The sequence below is a fragment of the Cebus imitator genome, unplaced genomic scaffold (assembly GCF_001604975.1).
Source record: "Cebus imitator isolate Cc_AM_T3 unplaced genomic scaffold, Cebus_imitator-1.0 Scaffold79, whole genome shotgun sequence".
Lineage (NCBI taxonomy): Eukaryota > Metazoa > Chordata > Mammalia > Primates > Cebidae > Cebus > Cebus imitator.
In genome coordinates, this window is record NW_016107394.1 from 535,370 (window position 1) to 556,869 (window position 21,500).

A 21,500-nucleotide genomic window follows, 5' to 3' on the forward strand; every position below is an offset into this window, starting at 1 on the left:
TTGTAAATTGAAAAGCTTTAATTTGTTAGACTGATAAACATGAAAAGGAAATTTAAAGCAGGGGAATCAGCACTGGCAAAGACAATGAGTCATAAGAGTACTAGAAGAAACAGCCAAGTTGTTTCTGAGACAAGCGATGCTGCAGAGCAACAGACTCTTCCTTTCCCAGGAACTGCGGTTGTAGCTTACGTAGCATAGCCATCCCCAACTTGTGTTTTAACCAAGGAATCCTGGGCAAACTCAGAGTGGTGACTTGTCCTGTTGATATTCTCAGGAAAAAATAATGGGCTCTAAAAAAAAAAAAAAAAAAAAAAAAAAAAAAAAAAAAAAAAAAAAAAAAAAAGGAAACTGTGACATGTACTACTGGCCCCAGGTCAAGGAAGCAAAATCATGAAAACTATATTTAAGATACTATAAAGAAATGAAAACAATATAAGAAGAATGTGGCTGTTAGCTCCCTCTCTCTCTTTCTCTCTCACTCTCTCATGTTTCTCTCTCTCTTTCTCTTTCATTTCTCTCTCCCTGCCCCCTTCCTCCTCTCCCACCATCTTCTTGATTTTTCCAATATCATTTAATTTCATGTGCATAAAATAGGAAGTTCAGACCTGCCCACAGGCATAATAAGGTAATTTTTTTTAGATGCAATTGACTTTTATGTGGAAACAAAGGACAAGGGTTCTTATGTTTAATGTTTAATGTAGCATTTAATGTGACTCATTTCCATTTGGACATTTAACCTTTGAAATGCTTATTTTTCATTCTATAAATTTGGGCTTGTGGTTGATAAATATTACCATTAGGTGAAACTGGATGCAGCCCAATTTTGTTTGTTTTAATTTAGTTAAAAAAATGTGTGTTGATTTACATATGATAAGTGGTTTCCTGTTCAGACAATTTTCTAAACATTTAGCCCTCATAATTCCCAACCTTCTCTGAAATAATATGTGTTTATTAATTGTTTGATCTCTTCAGAGGATAGATTCCTCCCCCTTCCCCAAATATTAAGGAAGCAGTCATCCTCTGATGTCACCATTGGGGTCTAAAGCCCCCACACCACACAACACACACCTGCTTCTTGTGTCTTTCCATGGTGGCAGAATTCCCAATTCTGTATCTGTTTCTTGTGCTTTATCAGCTGTTGTTGTGGCTGCTATAATTAATATTGCCCTTCTTTGATGTGACCTTTACTAACTACTTCTATGAACCCATATATTTCTTTCTGATGCTTCTAACTTTCATGAGTGAGGTGGTCTTACATAACATCAGACATTATCCTTTTATTGATTCTAAGCCCATAAATTCAACTTCTATAGTTGCCTCAACCATGCTAGGTCTGATTCATCCATACTCTCTCCCATGTAGTCAGAGGTGGTCATAAGATGCTCCCATCTGGACACTAGATGTGGTTCATTTGCTTTCCACCCCACCCTGCCATTTTGCAGGGTGCTGACTGTTCAAGCCAAGAGCAGTTGTGATGATGTAGAAAATAACATATATGGTGGTCCATTTTCAAGACAAAGTGCGTAGAATATGCCTGGGCCCGCAAACTACAGAAGAGGAGGACACTCTGAGCCTCTGCTTTAATAGCCAGCACCTGCTTGCTGGGGCCGCTTAGTTATCTTCACATGAACCAAAGGGTTTAGCTTAGAAAGAGAGTTTACTAGCTTGCAGAATAGCTCACCTTTTCTATTCCTAACAAGTTGCCTAACTGCCTGGATCATAGGTCAAAATGACTAAAGAGTCCCTGAGCTGACTATGATTGCAATGCATTATGGCTACAACAAAATGCAGTAAGAAGACCCTAAAGAAAATACCTAAAGCCCCAACCCAACAACCAATAAAACCAAGAAAAGACACTTAGGCAATGTCTGGGAAGATTGTAACCTCATGATACCCAGCCTATGAGTAAATGAGGGAGGAACTTGCACACTAGGGGATAAATTTCTTGTGGTAACTGTACCAGGTGTGCCAGCTCACCAGAGACCCAATCTTGCAAGACCACCATTAAAAGTCTCCCTTCTGCTGTTCTCAGTATTTCTCTGTCTATTCTTTGGGTTTGAACAGGTGAGTATGTTTCTCACAATGACACAGAGTATACTGCAAGTGAGCCCTTTTGCTTCATGTTCTCCTAGATGTCCTTCTGCCTCAACTAGATCTTCCCCGAGACCTACGATGAGCAACAGGTCATGCTGAATCTGGTATGTGCAGACATCATATCAATGGTCCATACCTATGGTCTCTTACGGCCGTCTCTGTGGTTAGATTTGAGATATTTGCCATGACAACCACAGATGTCATACATCGCAGGTTGTGCTGTAGCTACCTGCAGAGAGTCTCTACCCAAGGTATTTAGCATATCTGCCTTTCACATTTGTGTCACCCTGTTCCTGCATGTCTCAGTGTTCTATTCCTTTCTCTTTTATTGCTTTTGCTACCATATACTCACAGTGATTCCCATCTCCTTGTTCATTCTCTACCCACTGATGCCTTCCATGTTTGATACCATCACCCATGGGGTAAAAACTAAACATATCCAAGAAAGTATGGTACAGAGATTTTGTGGAAAAATGTTTTGTCATAGAAACACCAACTCAATTTTCTTTTTTTCTGTTGGGCAACAACCAAAGACATATAAATAGCCAAATTCATCCCAATCTGCTACAAATTTTATTTAAGGAAAATTTCATGAAATAATCTATGTGAGTAATTCTTGGGATATAAACCCTTGAGAGCAAGAATCCAGGAATCTATAATATGAAAAATTTAATGGTTTCTTATTCCTGTGCTGTTTTTTAAATGTTGTCTAATTTATCATGATTCCACACAGGCACAGAATATCTTAGAAAAATGATTGAAATAATCCTACCTTCTGGATTTTCCTAAGACTGCCTTGACTCTTCATTTATATTAATTAAAGCAGACAAAATTAATTGAATTATTCATTCATAAGTATGTCATTTTTCATCAATTTGTAAAAGCTGTAAGTTTTAGTTAATATGAAAAAATAGAAATGTTGAAGGGTTTGGTTGCTTCTGTATTCCTCAAGGAGACTTGCACCAGAGACTGATTTTCTCATTTTCTAATGAGAAAATTTCCAAGTGCTATTGAGAAGTAGTGCATTCTGCTGAGGAGTGTGTGTTCTCTTATTCTGACCAAAGAATAATAATACTGAGTTCTCACAGTAAAGAAATAGAGGTAATATCCAATGAAATTAAAAGGGAGATGTGATCTCAATTTATTTATAATACCTGGAAATGTTGCTGCCTATAGTTACATCAAAGCGTGATTATAAAATTAAATAAGATGATTTATGTAAAAGTAAGAATACAAATAGTCTTACTGTAGATACTGCTTCTAAACACACCAGCTCATGAAAATGGGTTATTGGAAGCACATGGGTTTAATTATCAGTAAGTCAGGTAACTTAAACCTGTTACTTAAGTCTTGTTAGTTGTTTTACTTGAGATAATCACTCTAATTTTAGTCTCTTGTTTTTACTGCAAGATAAGACAACATACTCATTTTATAGAGCAATAATAAAATAAAACATATAAAAGAACTATCGATTGGCTGTCCCTAGCAAGTATCTAGTAAATTCTGATACAATGAATAAACGAAAACACATATAATCCCCACTCCTTTTCTGTGTGTTCATCTAAAGACCTATGACCAACCTCAGGCAGTTAAAGGATTACTGTTCTTCTAACTGTAAACCATGTATGTGATAACAGAAGTTCATATTCAGCCAAGGCAACAGGATTGCTTTCAGTTTTTTATTTTTAACTATCTGGCCTTCTTGTTTTCTAATAACTGAAGTGCTCTTGAGAAGTACTGCATTCTGTTGAGAAGTGCGTGTTCTCTTAATCTGACCCAAGACGGTGAAAATGGTCATTGTTTCTCTCATTCTTTCCTCAGAACAACAGAGAAAATCTGCATAACCCACAAACCAGGGACTTTACTCTCAAAATCACTTAAAATTATCAAACCACACATTGCAGTGACCTTGTTGTTCTTGTCTTACAAAACTTACTGTTTGTCAAAAATATATTTCCCTGAATATGTTGCTAAAAGTTTGTTAGAGACTAGAGGTAGGGCAGTAGGGTGTATTGTACTTGAGCTCATTAAAAACACTTCCTTTTTTGGCCAGGTGAGGTGGCTTGCATCTAATCCCAGCAATCTGGGAGGCCGAGGCAGGCGGATCACCTGAGGTTAGGAGTTTGAGACCAGGCTGGCCAACATGGTGAAACCCAATTCTACTAAAAATGCAAAAATTAGCCAGGGATGGTGGTGCTTGCCTGTAATCCCAGCTACTCGGGAGACTGAGGCAAAAGAATCATTTGAACACGGGAGGCAGAGGTTGCAGTGAGCTGAGACTGAAAAACAATTCTTCCTTTTAAGAGAGAAGTTGCCTCCAAAGGAAATAATTCCATAATTATTATTATTTGGTATTTGCGTTTTATTTCAGATTGTATCTGTCTTTGTGAAGTGCGAGTTTGTGTTAGTATGAGCACATATTTTTCAAAGTATAGCCATGTGAATGCATGTGTGTTCATACTTCCATTCTCAGTCAAATGATTCTTCTATTTCATTCGTCTTATTTAATCGAAAGCACTAAACTAGACATGAGTAAGTGGGCAAGGGGTGGAAAACATCTGTCAATTATAAGCAGCCAAAGAACACTCTGATAACCTCATAATTAATAACCAAAATGAATATGCCAGAAAGTCAACATGCTTAGTAGAATATCTAAATATTATCTCTGTCTAATGACTTTTAACTCCACTTTCTAAGTAGAAGCCATGTTTTGGGAAGTACAATTTTTACCATTCTCTTCGTCATTTTCAATGTCTTCTGCTACCTAATGTTCTGCTTCTACACTCTCAGGAAGAATAAACTAGAAAGTTTTTATAGTCCAGATCAAATTAGACCCAAAGCAATTTAACAATAATGCAACACAAGAAAATTTAAGTAGGAGAGAGAAAGCTGACTTATGGGACTGCCACCTGGAATAAAGCAAATTATTGCCCAGAGGCCATCTGTCAATCCCTTCCCACATTTTTGGCCAAGAATTATCTAGATGTACAAAAGATATGAGTGTAAATCCCAAGTGTAACAGTGGTCGTTTCCATAAACAAGGATGCTGGATTGGGCCAATTTTTCCCTGGATATTGTACACAGAAACAAAGAATTAGAAATGTGTTTTGTTATAAGTAAAGATTCCATTAAAATTAAAAATAATAAATTGGTTACAGACCTACTTTATGCCATCTGGGCATCAGGGATACAATGAAAATTACATATGACTCTTCCCTTGAGAAGACTACTCTTGAGAAGTATGTAGTCTTGCAATCAAGTCAATGGACAAAGTGTTAATTACAATATGCTCTGGTATATGTAATGAAAGAATCAACAATAATAATAACAGTCAAACACTTGTACTTGTTAAGTATAGACATTACTATTATTGTTGTCAGTATACTAACTTATTAAACCCTCTTGTCAATTCTGTAAAGTATTGCTGCTATTATCTCCACTATACAGATAAGATTGGGAACATGAAGCATATATTAACTTACTTAAACAGTTACACAGCTAGTAGGTGAAATTCAGGATTTGAACTCAGGCTATAAAATCTCAGAATCCACTACATTATGCTTTTCTAAAAACCCAAAGAAAACCTAAAGGACTGGATAAGGTGATTGCTAGAAAAACAACAAGCAGATAGCAGAGGGGGAAGTCTAAGCTGGGAAGGACTCTGAGGGTGAGGTGTTTCCTGATGGGCAGCAGAGATCTGAGACAAAAGCAACCTGGAACCCAATACTGGAGGACTCAGGATACAAGCATAGGGGACCTAATCCTAGAACCCAAACTTTTTGAAATACTCAATTCATTATACATTGTTTTGCATCTTGCATTTTTCTAAGAATTGTAGCCATAGATAAATGGAGAACTCTACTTTTAAGAAACTCATTAGAGAAATAAGACAAAATAAATCACAACAATAAGAGCAAAAGCTGGTAAAGGTAACGTGGCAGGACCAATCTGTCATGAGAGTAATAAAAATATAATGACCCAAGAGAGCGAACAGAGACCAAGGTCTGGGTACAACTATGTTAGTAAACTCTCTTAAATGATGGGTTATGGAGTCCTCTACTAAGAAAAAAAAAATGGTCTCAACATGGATAAGGTGTTAATCAGCAGTCTTCTTGGAATCTAAAGGATTAATTCAAAGAATGAGCCCAGCTGCCTAGGTTGGAATATTATGTCCCACTTCTGTTCAGAGCCGCAACTATTAACACCTGTACTTGACTGCATTGCAAGCATTTGAATCTATTTTGCCTACTGTGGTAGATTTTGGAAGCACAAATTGTGCCTCTTTTATTTATGCACCCTTCAGATTTATCAGGGCTTGGAACATAGTAGGTGCTTAAGAAATGATTATTAATTGATGAAATGATTGAGAATAACTGGTATAACAAGCCAGGTGTTGGAATATTAGGTTTTTTAAATATAAGGTTTATTCAGGAAGCATAATGTACTTTGAACATAGCAGTTAAGATGTAATTAGAAATGTAAGAGATGTTTATAAACAAAGCTATGAATGTATACCAGTTATGAAATGCATTATTTGAAGACCTCAGCACCTTTATTTTTAAATGTCAGGAACTATTAAGCTATGAACATCATAATAAGCATGGTGTGTATAAAGAAATATTGAACTGGTATGGGTAACCTAGAAAAATGAATCACAACTCATGAAGATACTTTAGGAGCCTATGGCAGGGGGCAACATGTGTACTGATCATTTGTGGAAATGAAGAAGGCGTGTAGAAGGAGAGACCATCAGATTGACTTACCACATTCTCACCTGGGCCCTTTCCTACTCATCTTTGCTCACATACCACCCTCATTCTGGAGAAGAGAATTGTGGCCTGATTTGATCTCATACAATTACCAATACTACGTCTTTCTCCAAATAGTAATTACATCTCTTCTCCTGGAACAAAGAGGGACTGAGAGACCCATTTCTAGACCTACTGTCAAAAAATTGAATCTCAGAGTCAGGTGGGAGAAACTCTACTGACATAATAAATATTCTGAGATTTTCCTCAAAATCTAAAATGGAACTATTTAACAATTAATTGCTTCTTAAATATAGTTGAGTATTACAATTTTCAATATGTATGCATCCATCTATTTAAATATCAAATGTTACTTATATGTTTAATAGGTTTATTGTTATATATGCAATGTTTCTATTTTTGAGTGTCATTTTAAACCTTCATCTGCTACATAATATATATTCCATAAATATTTTATTGAACCAAGTAAACATATTCTGTGTGAATTCCTCTTCTTTAAAAGGGAAATCTTTATCTTCAGGAAAAATTGTTTCCCATTAAGAAGTCAACTTGTATACTGGTAAAATATATGATAACCTAATATGTGTAGCTCTATTCTGGTCAAAGAATAGGAAATATAGTCAGGAACCTGCTACTGGAGTCTTCTAGAGATTTCTATTTAAAGAATATAGTAGCAAAGACCCCAGAAGCACTTTATTTTCCAGATAGAAATAATTAGAGAATAAGCCGTTTTGTGAATTAATTCTAATAAAATGCACAGTAAGAGGCATTAGAAACAAATCAATCAATCTGAAATTTATCTTGATTTAAAATTTTGCAAAACAAAATCACCACATAGAAACTCAAAAATCTCCAACCTCAGTTATATATATTCAACATCCCCACATGTCACTCATTCAAATCAGAAGCTATTATTCTTTGACAAGACTTCTTAGCCAGATGTCTGACGTGAGTAGCTGTTTTACAGAAATCCAAACCAACCTTTTACTTTCACAGCATGAATAGACAAGTGGAGGAAAATCACAAGGGAGAATCCTACAGATTCCTTGTGCACTTGGAGCACTCATCTTGGAAACAAGCCACCATGACGTGAAGAAGCCAAGCTGTGTCATGGAAAACCCACATGTATGTGTTCTGACCACTGCCCCAGCTGAAATGCTAGCCAACAATCATTATTAGCTGCCAGATATTGTAAATGAGGAGGCCTTCCGATAACTTCAGCCTCTGGGCTTTGAAGTACACGAATTGATCCTGTTCCTGAGTGCAGCAAACTATGCTTTACCAAGCTTTGCCTGTACTGCAGAGTTGTGAGAAATAAAAAGTCACTATTTTAAACCACTAAATTTGGGGTGTGTATTATTCATTTTCACACTTCTGATAAAGACATACCTGACACTGGGCAATTTACAAAAGAAAGAGGTTGAATTGGACTTAACAGTTCCACGTGGCTGGGGAAACCTCACAGTCATGGTGAAAGGCAAGGAAGAGCAAGTCATATCTTACATGGATGGCAGCAGGCAAAGAGAATGAGCACCAAGAGAAACACGTTTCCCCTTGTCAAACCATCAGATCTTGTGAGACTTATTCACTATCATGAGAACAGTACAGGAAAGACCCACTCCCATAATTTAATACCTCTCACTAGGTCCCTCCCACAACACATGGGAATTATGGAAGATACAAGATGAGATTTGGGTGGGAACACAAAGCTAAACCACATCATTCCATCCCAGCCCCTCCTAAATCTCACTTCTTCACATTTCAAAACCAATCATGCCTTCCCAACAGTCCCATGAATTCTTAACTCATTTCAGCATTAACTCAAAAGTCCACAGTCCAAAGTTTCATATGAGACAAGGGAAGTTCCTTCTGCCTATGAGCCTGTAAAATCAAAAGCAAGTTAGTTGCTTCCTAGGTACAATGGGGATACAGGCATTAAGTAAATACAGCCATTCCAAATGGGAAAAAATAGCCAAAACAAAGGGGTTACAGACCCCACACAAGTCCAAAATCTAGCAGGGCAGTCAAATCGTAAATCTCCAAAATGATCTCCTTTGGCTCCATGTCTCCCATCTGGGTCACACTGATGCAAGAGGTGGGTTCCCATGGTCCGGGGTATGTCTGCCGTTGTGGCTTTACATGGTACAGCCTCCCACCTGGTTGCTTTCATGGGCTGGTGTTTAGTGTCTGCGACTTTTTCAGGAGCATAGGGTAAGCTATCACTGGATCTATCATTCTGGGGTCTGGAGGATGGTTGCCCTCTTTCATAGCTCACCTAGGCCTTGCCCCAGTCAGGACGCTGTGTGGGGGCTCCAACCCCATGTTTCCCTTCTGCACTGCCCTAGCAGAGGTTCTCCGTGACAGTCCCACCACTACAGCAAACTTCTGCCTGGGCATCCAGGCATTTTCATACATCTTCTGAAATCTTGTAAGGAAGACATTCAAAGATTAATTCAAAAAGCTTTCTGCAAAAAAAAATTCAGCTGCAGAGGTGTTTGCTAGTGAATTATTCCAAGCACATAGGGAGAAATAGAAAAATAAAATAAAAAATAGGAATTGTACAAATACTTCCAAAGTGGGTGAGAAAAAAATACTTCCCAACTTACTTTGTGAGGCCACAAAACTTGAAAGGGCATTACAAAACAAGAAAAGTTAAAATGAAAATTCTCATTAACTTAGAGGCAAAACTTTCAAACAAAAACTCAGTATATTTAAAAATCATGCAATATATCTTACCACATTAATAAAATGAAGAGAAAAACTTATTGTTCATATGAAAAAAGTGATGACTCTAAATTAATGTTAACTGAGTAAACCAGAAATAGACAGAAAGATTTTCTTCAAAAATCACACTTAATGTTGAAATGCTTTAAATATTCCCTCTGCATTTGATGACAGGATAATGATACCTACCATCACCACTTCTACTTAGCTTTGTATCTGAGACCTTAAGAATTTAAATGAGGCAAGAAAAGCAAAATACCTCAGCAGAGTAAAGGAAAAGAAAATTAAACTTAAAACTATTCACAGATGAGATGACTGTGCATTTACACAATCAGGAAGAACAATAGGCATAGCACTACCTACAATAATTGACATGAATGAATAAATGATTATTAGTAGTTGGTATTATAAAGCAAGATAACTAGATACAAAAAAGTATTAAACTATCAATTGTATGTCCATAAATCAGTAACTAATTGAAAAATACATTTCTAAAATGATATCATTTAAAATAGCATCAGAAATCATACAACTGGGAATCAAATGTGAAAAGTGTTGATAGAAAAAACTATTAATCATCAGAAATTAAGACACATAAATACAGATATTTATCATGTTCATGAACTACAAGGTTTTACATTTTAAACAAGTAAGTCCTTTCAAAAATGGCGTGTGTATCCAATCCCAAATCAACATTTTAACAGGTTTTCCTCCAGTGGTTATTCTAAAATTTAGGTTAAAATGTGAAGTATCTAGAATTGCCCTAGTACTGCTGCAAAGGAATAAAGTTGAAGAGCTTACGATACTAGGCATCAAAGCACATTACAGAGACACAGTGCAGTATTGGTGCAAGGAAAGACATATAGACAAATGTGACACACCAGGAAATCTAGAAAGAAGCCCACATACAGGCATTTGATAGATATCAAAAGTGATATCACAATGCATTAACAAGAGAATGTTTACTTTAATAACAAATACCAGATCTGTTGGACATCCATATGGAAATCAACAAAATGATGAAGTGATTACAAAGGTAAAAGGGCACATCTCAATGGAATATAGGCAAAAGATTTGGAGAGGCATTTCTTAAAAGGGAATATCCAAACAGCATAAAATACACCAAAAGTTGTTTCACCCTATTAGTCATAAAGGTATTAAAATTAAAACTCTAATGAAGTAACAGTGAACATCCATATAACACCTATAGAGAAAGATGTGAATTGATTTGATCTGCCATGTACTGTCATATACACTGTGGGAGTTTACATGGCTATGTATAATTTCTGTGGAAAAATTTTTGGCCATATCTACTAAAGCCAGACATAAACCTACTCAGTTATCCAATAATTTCACTCTCGCATATAACCATTGAAAATGTATGCATATGTTTTGCATGTTTTTAAATGCCAAACACAATGATAATGATAGAAGAATTATTCACAATAGAAAACAAATGGGAGAAACAACAATATCCAACAACAACAGAAGGATAAGTTAATTAAGGTAAGGTATAGTCATACCCTGGAACATTATAAGGCAATGAAGAGGAAACAACTATAATTATACACACTCTGTGGACGAATTTCTCAGACATAATGTTAGTACAAATACAGCACTGATCCAATCAGGTAACATTCAAAAGCAGGCAAAACTAATCTACTTGGATAGAAGTCAGGATAGTAATCACTTTTGAAGAGAAAGGAATAATGGTTGAAAGATCTTAAAAGGTGGTTTCTTCTGTTAGTAATTTTTCATTTCTTTTTCTGGATGTTGTATTCAAATGCAAAAGTTCAACTGGTTTGCTTATAAGTTGCATACTGTGATATATGTATACTTCAATAAAAGAATTACTTACAAATATTTGAGGATAAGTTATTTATTTTACCTTCTATGCCTATGGTTTTCAGAAATGACCTAGCTATAAAATTTTCTACTTGGGAAAATATGTTTAAATCATCAGACAAATCTCTGTTTGAATTTTACCTCTGATACTCACTATCTACATAAAGTTTAACAGGGTCCTTAACCTTTATGATTCTTAACTTCTAGACATATGAAGTTAAGACATCACTGTTTACTAACAGTAGCTAGAGGGGACCAAATCTCATGGCACATAGGTGCTCAGTAAATGAGGTTAGTATGCCTAATCTTCATTTTATGTCCGAAGAAACTGAGACTCAGAAAAGTTAATCAAATTTTCCAAAGAATTACAAGTAGCTATTGGAAAAAGCAGGATGAAGAACACCTAGAATTCTGTCCTAGTACCCTTGTATTTTAAGAATTCTCAATCTTTGTATCATAAGTCCTACAATCCAAGGGTAATTCAATTGGTATGTGTTAAGAATAGTATACATATTTTTTACGTTTCCTGGTTGATGCTAAAGTACAGTCAGAACATTAGCATTATAATGACTGCATTATAATAAACATGGCTTATATTTCTAGTGCCAATTAAGTCATAAGATTTAGATAAATGAGCAGAATAGGGCCTGATTAACATATCACTTGGCCCATCACTTGGGAAGAACCTATGGAGTGGTTGAATAGAGTTGGATTTGAGAATGGACATGTATCATCTTCGATACAGGCCAATGTGGAAATGTAGACATAGGGGCCTGGAGACTGAGCACACATTTTCCTTAATTTTCACCATCATTATTTTGGTAAACAGTGGTTTGCTTTCTTATCTTGCTAGCACACTAATAATCCAGTGACAATGGCATGCTTCTCTCTATTCTCCAGTGCCTAGATGACTAAATTTTCTATTCATATGTATGATTTCGTTTCTTTTGCTTCTCATTTAGTGTCCCTGTGGACCCAAAGTCACTTGGGTTCATAAGTAAAACCCTCCTGAGATTGTACATCTCTGCCCTGTAATTTTCATAGATAAAGAGAGGGAGATTTTCTTTCATCTCTGTTTTTTTTTTTTTTTTTTTTTGGCCTCAGAGAGACCCAGCTCTTACCAATGAGCCCACAGCTCAATTCCACCTTAGTATAAAGTTCATGGCCCCAGAACTATAGTCTGTTCTTTCTCTGCTAGAAAAGAGAGAAGGCCTTTCTTTCTACATGAAACTGGTAAGAGGGAAGAGGGAATTGTTCATTGTGTTGATTTTGTGTTTTCTTACCTATTCACAAATAGTCATATGGGTTTACAGAAAAGACAGGTAACATTAGGGTCCATCCTATCTTCATGGATCCATATAACACAAGGATATACCACCTTTAATAATTCACAGTTAAATATTTTAATTTTCTCAGATTCAATTGAAACTCAGGGAACTGGAGACAAGAAAATACAGAAAACTAGCATAAAGGGAGGAATAACGTGTACTTATTATAGGATATTTACTCTCATGAACTTAAACTTCACACTCTGCCACCTGCTATTTTTAAAAGCTTGATTGAAAATTATAACATACTGAGTATTGCTGTTATTCAATTTTATATCTTCCTAGAATTGATTTGAACAATATAAATGTTTTAATGTATAAAATAACTTTCAGAATTTTAACTGAAATCCATTTTATGGCATTTCTGTGTTTACTGAGTCAACCACCTTTCTCATTCTCTGTCTCCTGAAAACTTCTACCAACTCCTCCAGCCATGACTTCATACTTTGGAACAGCAGTAAATTTCCTCCTAATATTTCACAGAGCAAAATGTAGATACTGGGTAACACTTTTTCACATAACCCTGCACCAACCTACAATTTGCTACTCTCTAGTGTCAATTAAAATGATGATCCTCATCTTTTTGAGGGCTATTCTTCACATTCTACATTTTCAATTTTTCCCTATCTATTGTATCATTAACTTCAGTTTATGAATTTAGCCATTTCTCTGAATACTTCTCATTTTGTAAAAATTTTCCATTTATGTTATATCCTTCTTTAACCATGCTCTACTTCTCTCCTTGCCTTCACTACCACGTTCCAGAAATAAAATAAACCGTACCTCCACTGCTAACCCTTTCGTTCATTACCAAAGTCACTGTATGCAGTCTCAGTTTCCAACTGCCTTTCCCAGGGTCACTAACGAGCTATTGGCTGCATTTGAACTTGCAATTCAACACAGTTGTTCACGTAATAGCAGTTCATGTTAGTCTATATACTACGTTCTCTTGGTTACTATAGTTTCCATAAAACCCGTGTTATCTTGCTTTAACAGATATGGTCCTTTGCAATCTTCTAGAGAGTTCTGTCTTCACTGGTTTTCCCTTGTAAATCTACTCTCTGTGGTTGTTCACCTTTGATGGTGGATGAAAATAACACATATGCAGTTCTAACATCCAAATCTGTGTTACTGGCAATTATCTGGAGATCTGTGTCTGCAGATTCACATCCACATGGTCACTGCAGAATTGAGGATACTTTTAAATATCTTTCTCTTATTCATTTCACTCAAACATATTCAAAATTAATGTAATTATCTTTTTACCAAGTCTTTATTCATAAGATCTTATGATATTATTGAGCTCAAATTTTATAGATATAAAAAACATTATCCTAAAATGATATAAAATAAGGACATATTTTCCTTGAATTTTAGGTTAAATAGGTATGTATATATTTGCTGACTATGAATGGTAGATGAACATTATAATTTAATTTAGAGGTTTCTCAATGATGTAGATCTTCTCTATAACCTTGGATAACTCTCCCAACCAAAAGAAAATTGCCTAAGTATGTTGCATAACACTATAATGTATCACTTCTGTAGGATGGGAGCATTACGAGGACAAATGCTGCAAAACCAGGACACCATGGAAATCCTAAGCAACTTGACATCTAAATTTCCAACCTTCTTGTTGACCAGCATTCCTGGCCTAGAGTCTGCCCGTGCCTGGATCTCCATTCCTTTCTGTTGTCTTTACGCCATTGCCCTCTCTGGGAACACCATGATCCTGTTCATCATCATTACCCAGCAGAGTCTCCATGAACCCATGTATTATTTTCTCTCCATGCTGTCAGCCACTGATCTGGGCTTGACTGTTTCTACATTGTCAACAACATTAGGTATCCTCTGGTTTGATGCCCATGAAATTAGTCTAGATAACTGCATTGTCCAGATGTTTTTTCTTCATGGATTCACTTTTATGGAATCTGGGGTGCTGGTGGCTATGGCCTTTGACCGTTATGTGGCCATCTGTGATCCTCTGAGGTACACTACCATTCTCACTAATTCCAGAATCATTCAGATGGGTCTCCTAATTATTACACGTGCTACAGTACTAATGGTGCCACTACTTTTGCTCCTTAAGCCTCTCTATTTCTGTAGAATGAATGCCCTTTCCCACTCCTACTGTTACCATCCAGACGTGATTCAATTAGCATGTTCAGACATTCGGGCTAACAGCATCTGTGGATTAATTGATCTTACCCTGACCACTGGAATAGATATGCCATGTATCGTCCTGTCGTATATCTTAATTATTCACTCTGTCCTCAGAATTGCCTCCCCTGAAGAACAGCACAAGGTCTTCAGCACCTGTGTCTCCCACATGGGAGCAGTTGCTATCTTCTACATCCCCATGCTGAGCCTGTCCTTGGTGCATCGCTATGGTCACTCAGCCCCCAGAGTGGTCCATTCAGTGATGGCCAATGTATACATGCTTTTGCCCCCTGTGCTCAACCCCATCATCTACAGTGTAAAAACAAAACAGATACGCAAGGCTGTACTCAGTATGCTGCTTACAAAATGAACAGACATAATGCTATTTGATAAAAACCTGGCATAAGTGACTTGCATTGTAGAAAAGCAAACTTCCTATCTTACTGGCTATTGCATGTGGGTTTTAAAAATATTTTTCATTCATTCAACAAACAATAATATGTTGCATATTTGGTCATAAAATATAGTATGATATATCATCCAAGCCATTTGTAGTGTAATTAGGAAAATAACAATAATGAAATGACAAAATGATACTCCTGGAAACTAACATGTATTAACTCTTTGTTTCAGGCTAGGTATTCTACTAACTGTTTTTAAGACATATCCCATTTATTCTTCCAAAACAGCCAAATGAAATATATATTACTATTAGTGATATATTACAGATGATGAAACAGATTTATAGACATTTAGGCCACCAAAGGCCATGTGAATAACATGAGGCACAGTTGAGATTTGAAGCCAGGTGTTCTGTATCTCAAATGCTATGCTCTTCACCACTGTATTACATCCTCTGCCAAAGTCATCTGGCAGAAATATTTCAAGATCAAAAGTAAGACCTGGATCTCCATGATTCCATCCCATCTTAAAAAGCTGTAGTAACCTTCTTAGAATATACTTTAGCTGTTTTCTTCATGGATAATTCATAATACAAAAGGTAAAAATAGATATGTCATGGCATGCAAGTCATTAGCCCGTGTTGGACAGTCCAAATAAAAGCTTTAGGAATGAGGCACACCTGCTAATTTATCACAGGGAATGGGAACTTGAGAGAACTAGAACGAACCTAAAGTAAATTACAAGGAAGTTTGGAGCAGATGCTCTGAACCTTTTTCTGCGCTATGATCCCTTAGAAATCTAATGAAATTCATGGATCTTTCTCCATAGATAAACTTACATTGTTTTCCATAATTTTTAGAGTTATAACAAATGGCATTAAAGACCTATGTGTTTCCTTAACCAGCTAAAGAACCAAGGTAAAGAATTCATGGTTCTCAGCTATACACAGTTTTATAGAGATAGACCCAATATTTGATTTCTGAAAATGAACTCATGGTAACTCTTTGGATTTAAGAGACAGACAGAAGCTTAAAAATGTCAGTTGCATGTAATAGCAGAACAAAATCAGTGGGAAATGGAGATGGGAACCTAAAGGCAGTCAGGTCAATTTTATTGCCACTGGCAAAGTAGTGATAGACGGAATAAATGTTCCATGTACCTCACAAATACGGAGGGCAGCAGTGCGCTGGAGACAGTGCACACCAGCTTGCAAGAGCCTATTTTTGCATACCTTTCTAACTATTCATTACATGATGTCATATTAGTAGCTTTAAATCACTGATAATGAAAATTTTTATACATAAACTGGTATTACATACCTTATGTAATACCACTGTTCAATTTAATTTAGTAGCATTGGGAACTTTTTCTGTTTTTAAATATTCAGTTTATCAGCACACAGTGACTGCAGGTATATTTTATATTTGACCTTATGGGAAACAACAAAAATTTTAAAAGTAATAAAAATATTACTGTGCACTCATGAAGATAAAAATCTTGTGTTTAAAACATCAACATGAACAAAAAATTCATGAAATAATAAATTTATTGGGATGATAATTCAAAATACAAAAGTAAAATTTTACCTTTTGTTTATGTTGACTTCTGAGTTGAAAGAGTATCCAAATGTGAATGCTGGAGAGGACTATTTTGTAAGAAACTCTGGAAAAGCGTCAGAAATATTGTATGACAATTTTACTACTCATGGAAAAATTATCTTCTGGTTTTAATGTCTATCTGTACACAGGAATGACAATTATGAAACACAAACATTTTTTTCTGTTTTTCCTCTACTTCAGCTTGCCTTAGGTGAACATAGATTACAAGATTTGTATTAGTAGCTTTAAAAACATCTTTTGATAGAACAATGCCATTATGCAAATGAATTCATTTATCGATTTAGTTTACAAATTTGGCTATACTTCCTGACTTTTATATTTGAGAGTCTTTTTCCTGGGTAATTCTACATGCCTGTTAGCTGCTTGGAACATCAGAAAGATAGATGTGGTAAAAATAATGTAATGTATACAAACATTATTAGAATAAGCACTCACTGCAATATTACAAACTGACAGCACAGCCACTAGCAGAAGATTTTTTAAGTTGTAATACTTTATCCAAGCAGAGTTTACTGCAAAAATGAAGGTAATAAAGAGAGAACGAGAGAGAGAAACTGTGGGAGGAAAGAAAAAATGGAGAGAGAAAAGAATAAATAGAAGGAAAGAAGATAGAGAGTAAAGGAAAGAGGGAGGGAAATTAAGGATGCAACTTAAGTAAGTTTCCAAACAGCCCATTAGCTACACCAAGCAAGGATGGTCATTTACTGTTGGTGAGTTAATTAAATCACTTTTTATTGTAGCAGCAGAAAATCTATAGCCAGAAAGAATGAATTTATTTAAGACTATGCCTATCTAATTGTTAGGGTCAAAGAACTCCTCAAATATTTGAGTACTCAACCCAAGCAGGTCTGTGATGTTACATCTGTATCCTGAGGAAAAATGTAGTAACAAGAAACATTGAGTAGAAACATCTAGGTGAGTGATCCATGAAGACACTGATTATGCAGAAATCCTTCTAATCCTTGGGCTTGCAGAGGTGGCCCACACTTCTCTGATAAAAACAGTCATTTCCACGATTTCCCATAACTCCATCTCCTGGAGCTGCCTCCATCTCCTGTACTGGCCACCAGAATGAACACTAGCATTAAATTCCAGCACAAATCTGTTGGGAATATGCTGGGCCTAGTAAAATAAGACAGAGATTATAACCTGAAGAATAGCAAAAATTAGCAAGTATTTTATGGCAAGAATCCATGAAATGCCCTCAGGATTGAAGACTGAGAATATGGATCAAGAGGTCAGAATAGAAGACTATATTGGCAAGAACACATCAATATAGGGCCATTTATTTGGAATGAAAATTTTAACACCTTAACAAGAACACCAAGGAATGTGGCTAATTTACTACTGAGTTACAATTAGCTAGAAAAAGTGTTGGACAACATTCAGCACATCAGAAATGACTGTACTGCCCTAGTAGATGGGAAAGGAAATAATATAGAGGCTGATGACAGTGAGCATGCTGGAATAGGCAGATTGTGTAAAGGTGGAAGACTTATCATACACTTTCCATAAAAGTGCACAGAGGACACATCATTCAGAAGCCACTGGAAATGGGGTGTGAAAACGATACCAACATATCTAAGCTGAATAGTAGCTCTTTTCTGCTGATCAGGGAGGCCAGCAATAGCCAGTCAACAAGCCAGGCTACCCATGCATATGAGGAGGCCTTGACATAATAGAAGCCAGGTAGCAGTGGTTAACCACCAAAAGCCAGAGCTACGATTATCATAGGAACCAACAAGATCTGAAGGGTAGACAAGTGGGCTTAACGAGCAAGTTGGTGTGCACATGGATAATACAGCATAACCTCCCTGGGCCAAAATAGACAAGGAGTCAACAAGGTGTTAGGTAATGTTTACTACAAAAAAGAAAAGAAAGAATAGAGGAGTGAGAGCTGTCAGTCTTTGATGTGGGCTTGCCCTTGAGTTAAAGAGAGAAGAAAGAAAGAAAGTTTGGGTAGAGAGAAGCATCCTAGACTGTATTGCAGTTCTGAACAGATTTAGGCAAGGCCATTGGGTATCCACAAATCAAAATCCCTGTCTGCACAGTTCTGTGCCTTCCAGAAATGGACCTACCTCAGTTTCTCTGCCACAGTCAGTGACTGCCTAGAAACAGCTCCTGGGAAATGGGGCTTACATAGAATATAATAATGAACTCGGATTGTTGGTGCTTATAATCTGACATATGAAGAGAATATTTTAATAACCGTCGTATGTGTTGAATTAAGAGGAAAATAGGGAAGGAGTTGCAAGGAGAAACCAACCAACCAAACCTTGAGACAAAGAGAAGCCAGAGCAGCTGTGGGCTGCTCAACAGAAGTTTGAAAGTTTCATGTGTCTCCCTTGAAGTTTCAAATACTCAGAAAATGGGGTTTCAGCATAAAGGATATGTGAAATTTTTTTTGTATTTTTGTACAACTTTTTCATAGCTCAGAAATTATTTTGAAATATAATGTTAAAATTATCCAAGAGAGCATCTCTTTAACTCTGCTTGGGTCAGATACCTAACTGTCATGTGCACAGGCCCAGTATATTAGACCCATTTCTATTCTGGGGTCTATTATCAGAAAAGGGGGATAATTTTTTGCCAAAGAACTAGCTAATACCAGTCACCTACCTCTCTTTACCCAAAGAAGTGCACTAAGAACATTTAATTAATGACATATATTTTAAGGCAATGGTCATTATCCTGGGTGTTAAATTGAATAAGCAAAAGAATATTGACAATTTTATAATTTCCCTTTTAGCAAAACTGCCTAAGGCAAAAGTAATAAGGATTACAAAATTATGATTAGATGAATAACAAAAGTTACATAAAATTATGAAGTAAACAAATTTATTAACCTGCCACGTCTTTCCTGCAGCTCCACAGGGAAGAATGAGACATTTTGACACAAAGATTAAAAAGTAATAAAGATTAAAATTTTACTTTATTAGGCAGAGGCACAGTAAAATATCCCTTCTGTATAATTTAGATGCTTTATAAAATTATCCTGTTTATTATATTATAGAATTACTTATTCTGACGGCTTTAGGAATCCAATTTTTATTTTAGGAATCAAATTTAATACTAAATTTTTAATGCTAATAACAAATAGTGCTACATACCATTAAACTTTAACTAATAATTATTCATCTGTGACAATTTAGGAGAATTAAAAAATGTGCAAAAACATCTACAAAAAATCTATGGCAACTTGTCTGTGTTTCTGTACCATTACTCTGTTTCATAAACAGAAAAACCCATTAGCCAAAACTAATTTCCACATAATTATGCATTTATTTGTTGAGTTAGTATTTATCAACACCTATGAAATATGAAAATAAATAAAGCATGCTGTGGAAGGGCATATACTCTCATAAAGCATTTCTAACCATGTCTTCCTACTAAAATTATCCACATGCCCTTCAGTACCTCAAATTCAGCAAGTCCAAAACCAAAGTAATTAGTTTCTTTTATTAGCATTCTGATTATGTTTTGATAAATGAAATTATTCTTGATCACAAAAGATGTAAAGTTGCAATTTTCTTTCATTGAAGAAAACTGACTCTGCCCTCCTCGGACCTCTGGCAAGATGTCTTTCTGTTTTAATTTCTATTTGATCAAAGCTGAGAATTTCTGATCTCCCTTTGTGATGCCACCCTTTGTTCACCCAACCAAGCCTGATTTGTCAATGTCCTGTTTGACCTCTGTCTCTATTTTCACCATTCAAACTGGTAACGTTTAACATAAATACAGTTCTTTGATGCAGATTTTATATTATTTCTCACTGCCTGCTTCATCATTCTGTGTCTTCAGAATCTCTTAGGCACATTCTATCAAATGGTCTCCTTATTCTAATTTATCCTCGACATAGATTTCAGATTAATCTTATAATGGAATTACAATATTGGTTAATATAGCCTTCAATATTTTCACTTGCTCTCCAAATTGTAAATAAATTTCACCTGCCAAGAAGATACTAAATCCCAATCCTGTGTACTTTTCTTTAAAATTTTCAGGGATTATGTCACCACTCTATTTTGCTGAAAAAGAAACTGATCTCTATTGCTATGTCTTTTCTTTGAGCTACAGTTATTAGCAAAGCAGTTTTGGGGTTTCCTCGTTCTGTAACACAGAACTTTGCTCTCAGCAAAGAAAGTACATGAAGCATTTGCCTCCCACTCTAGTGAGTCTCCTTTTTCTGTGTTTTTCCACTTTCTAAAAGTATATAACAAAGAAACAAGTACAATTTTTATATAAGTTCTACTGAACAAGCTTGCTAGATCAACCAGAAGTTTCATTTCCTCTGAAAGTATACTGAATGACAATAGCTGCCAGTTGAATAATTACAACTCATTTTCTAAATAGCAGTTTCTCACTGGTCCCAGTAAGTGATCTATCAGCTGTCAGTGTTTTTATCTTGACTATCTTGATTATTATTATTTGGATAAAAGACATAGTTCATGCAAAGAAGATGATGTGGAATTTCAATCTGCAAAACTGTACTTAAAGGCCCTAACTGTACATTGAAATAGTTTTTCTGATTCCTCTGTCATCAACCTTATTAAAAAGCA

At 35.9% G+C, this 21,500-nt stretch overlaps 1 protein-coding gene across 1 annotated transcript; it reads left to right on the forward strand.

Moving 5' to 3' along the window:
* The first annotated feature begins 14,320 nt into the window (after positions 1 to 14,320).
* Positions 14,321 to 16,647, forward strand: LOC108307461 (olfactory receptor 51F1). The gene has a single exon (XM_017532825.1). The coding sequence runs from the start codon at positions 14,331 to 14,333 to the stop codon at positions 15,288 to 15,290; it is 960 nt and encodes a 319-aa protein (XP_017388314.1). The 5' UTR covers positions 14,321 to 14,330; the 3' UTR covers positions 15,291 to 16,647.
* The last annotated feature ends 4,853 nt before the right edge of the window (positions 16,648 to 21,500 follow it).

What these genes read in the sequence shown, in the direction of transcription:
- LOC108307461 (XM_017532825.1), top strand. Translation starts at nt 14,331, where the DNA reads ATGCTGCAAAACCAGGACACCATGGAAATCCTAAGCAACTTGACATCT.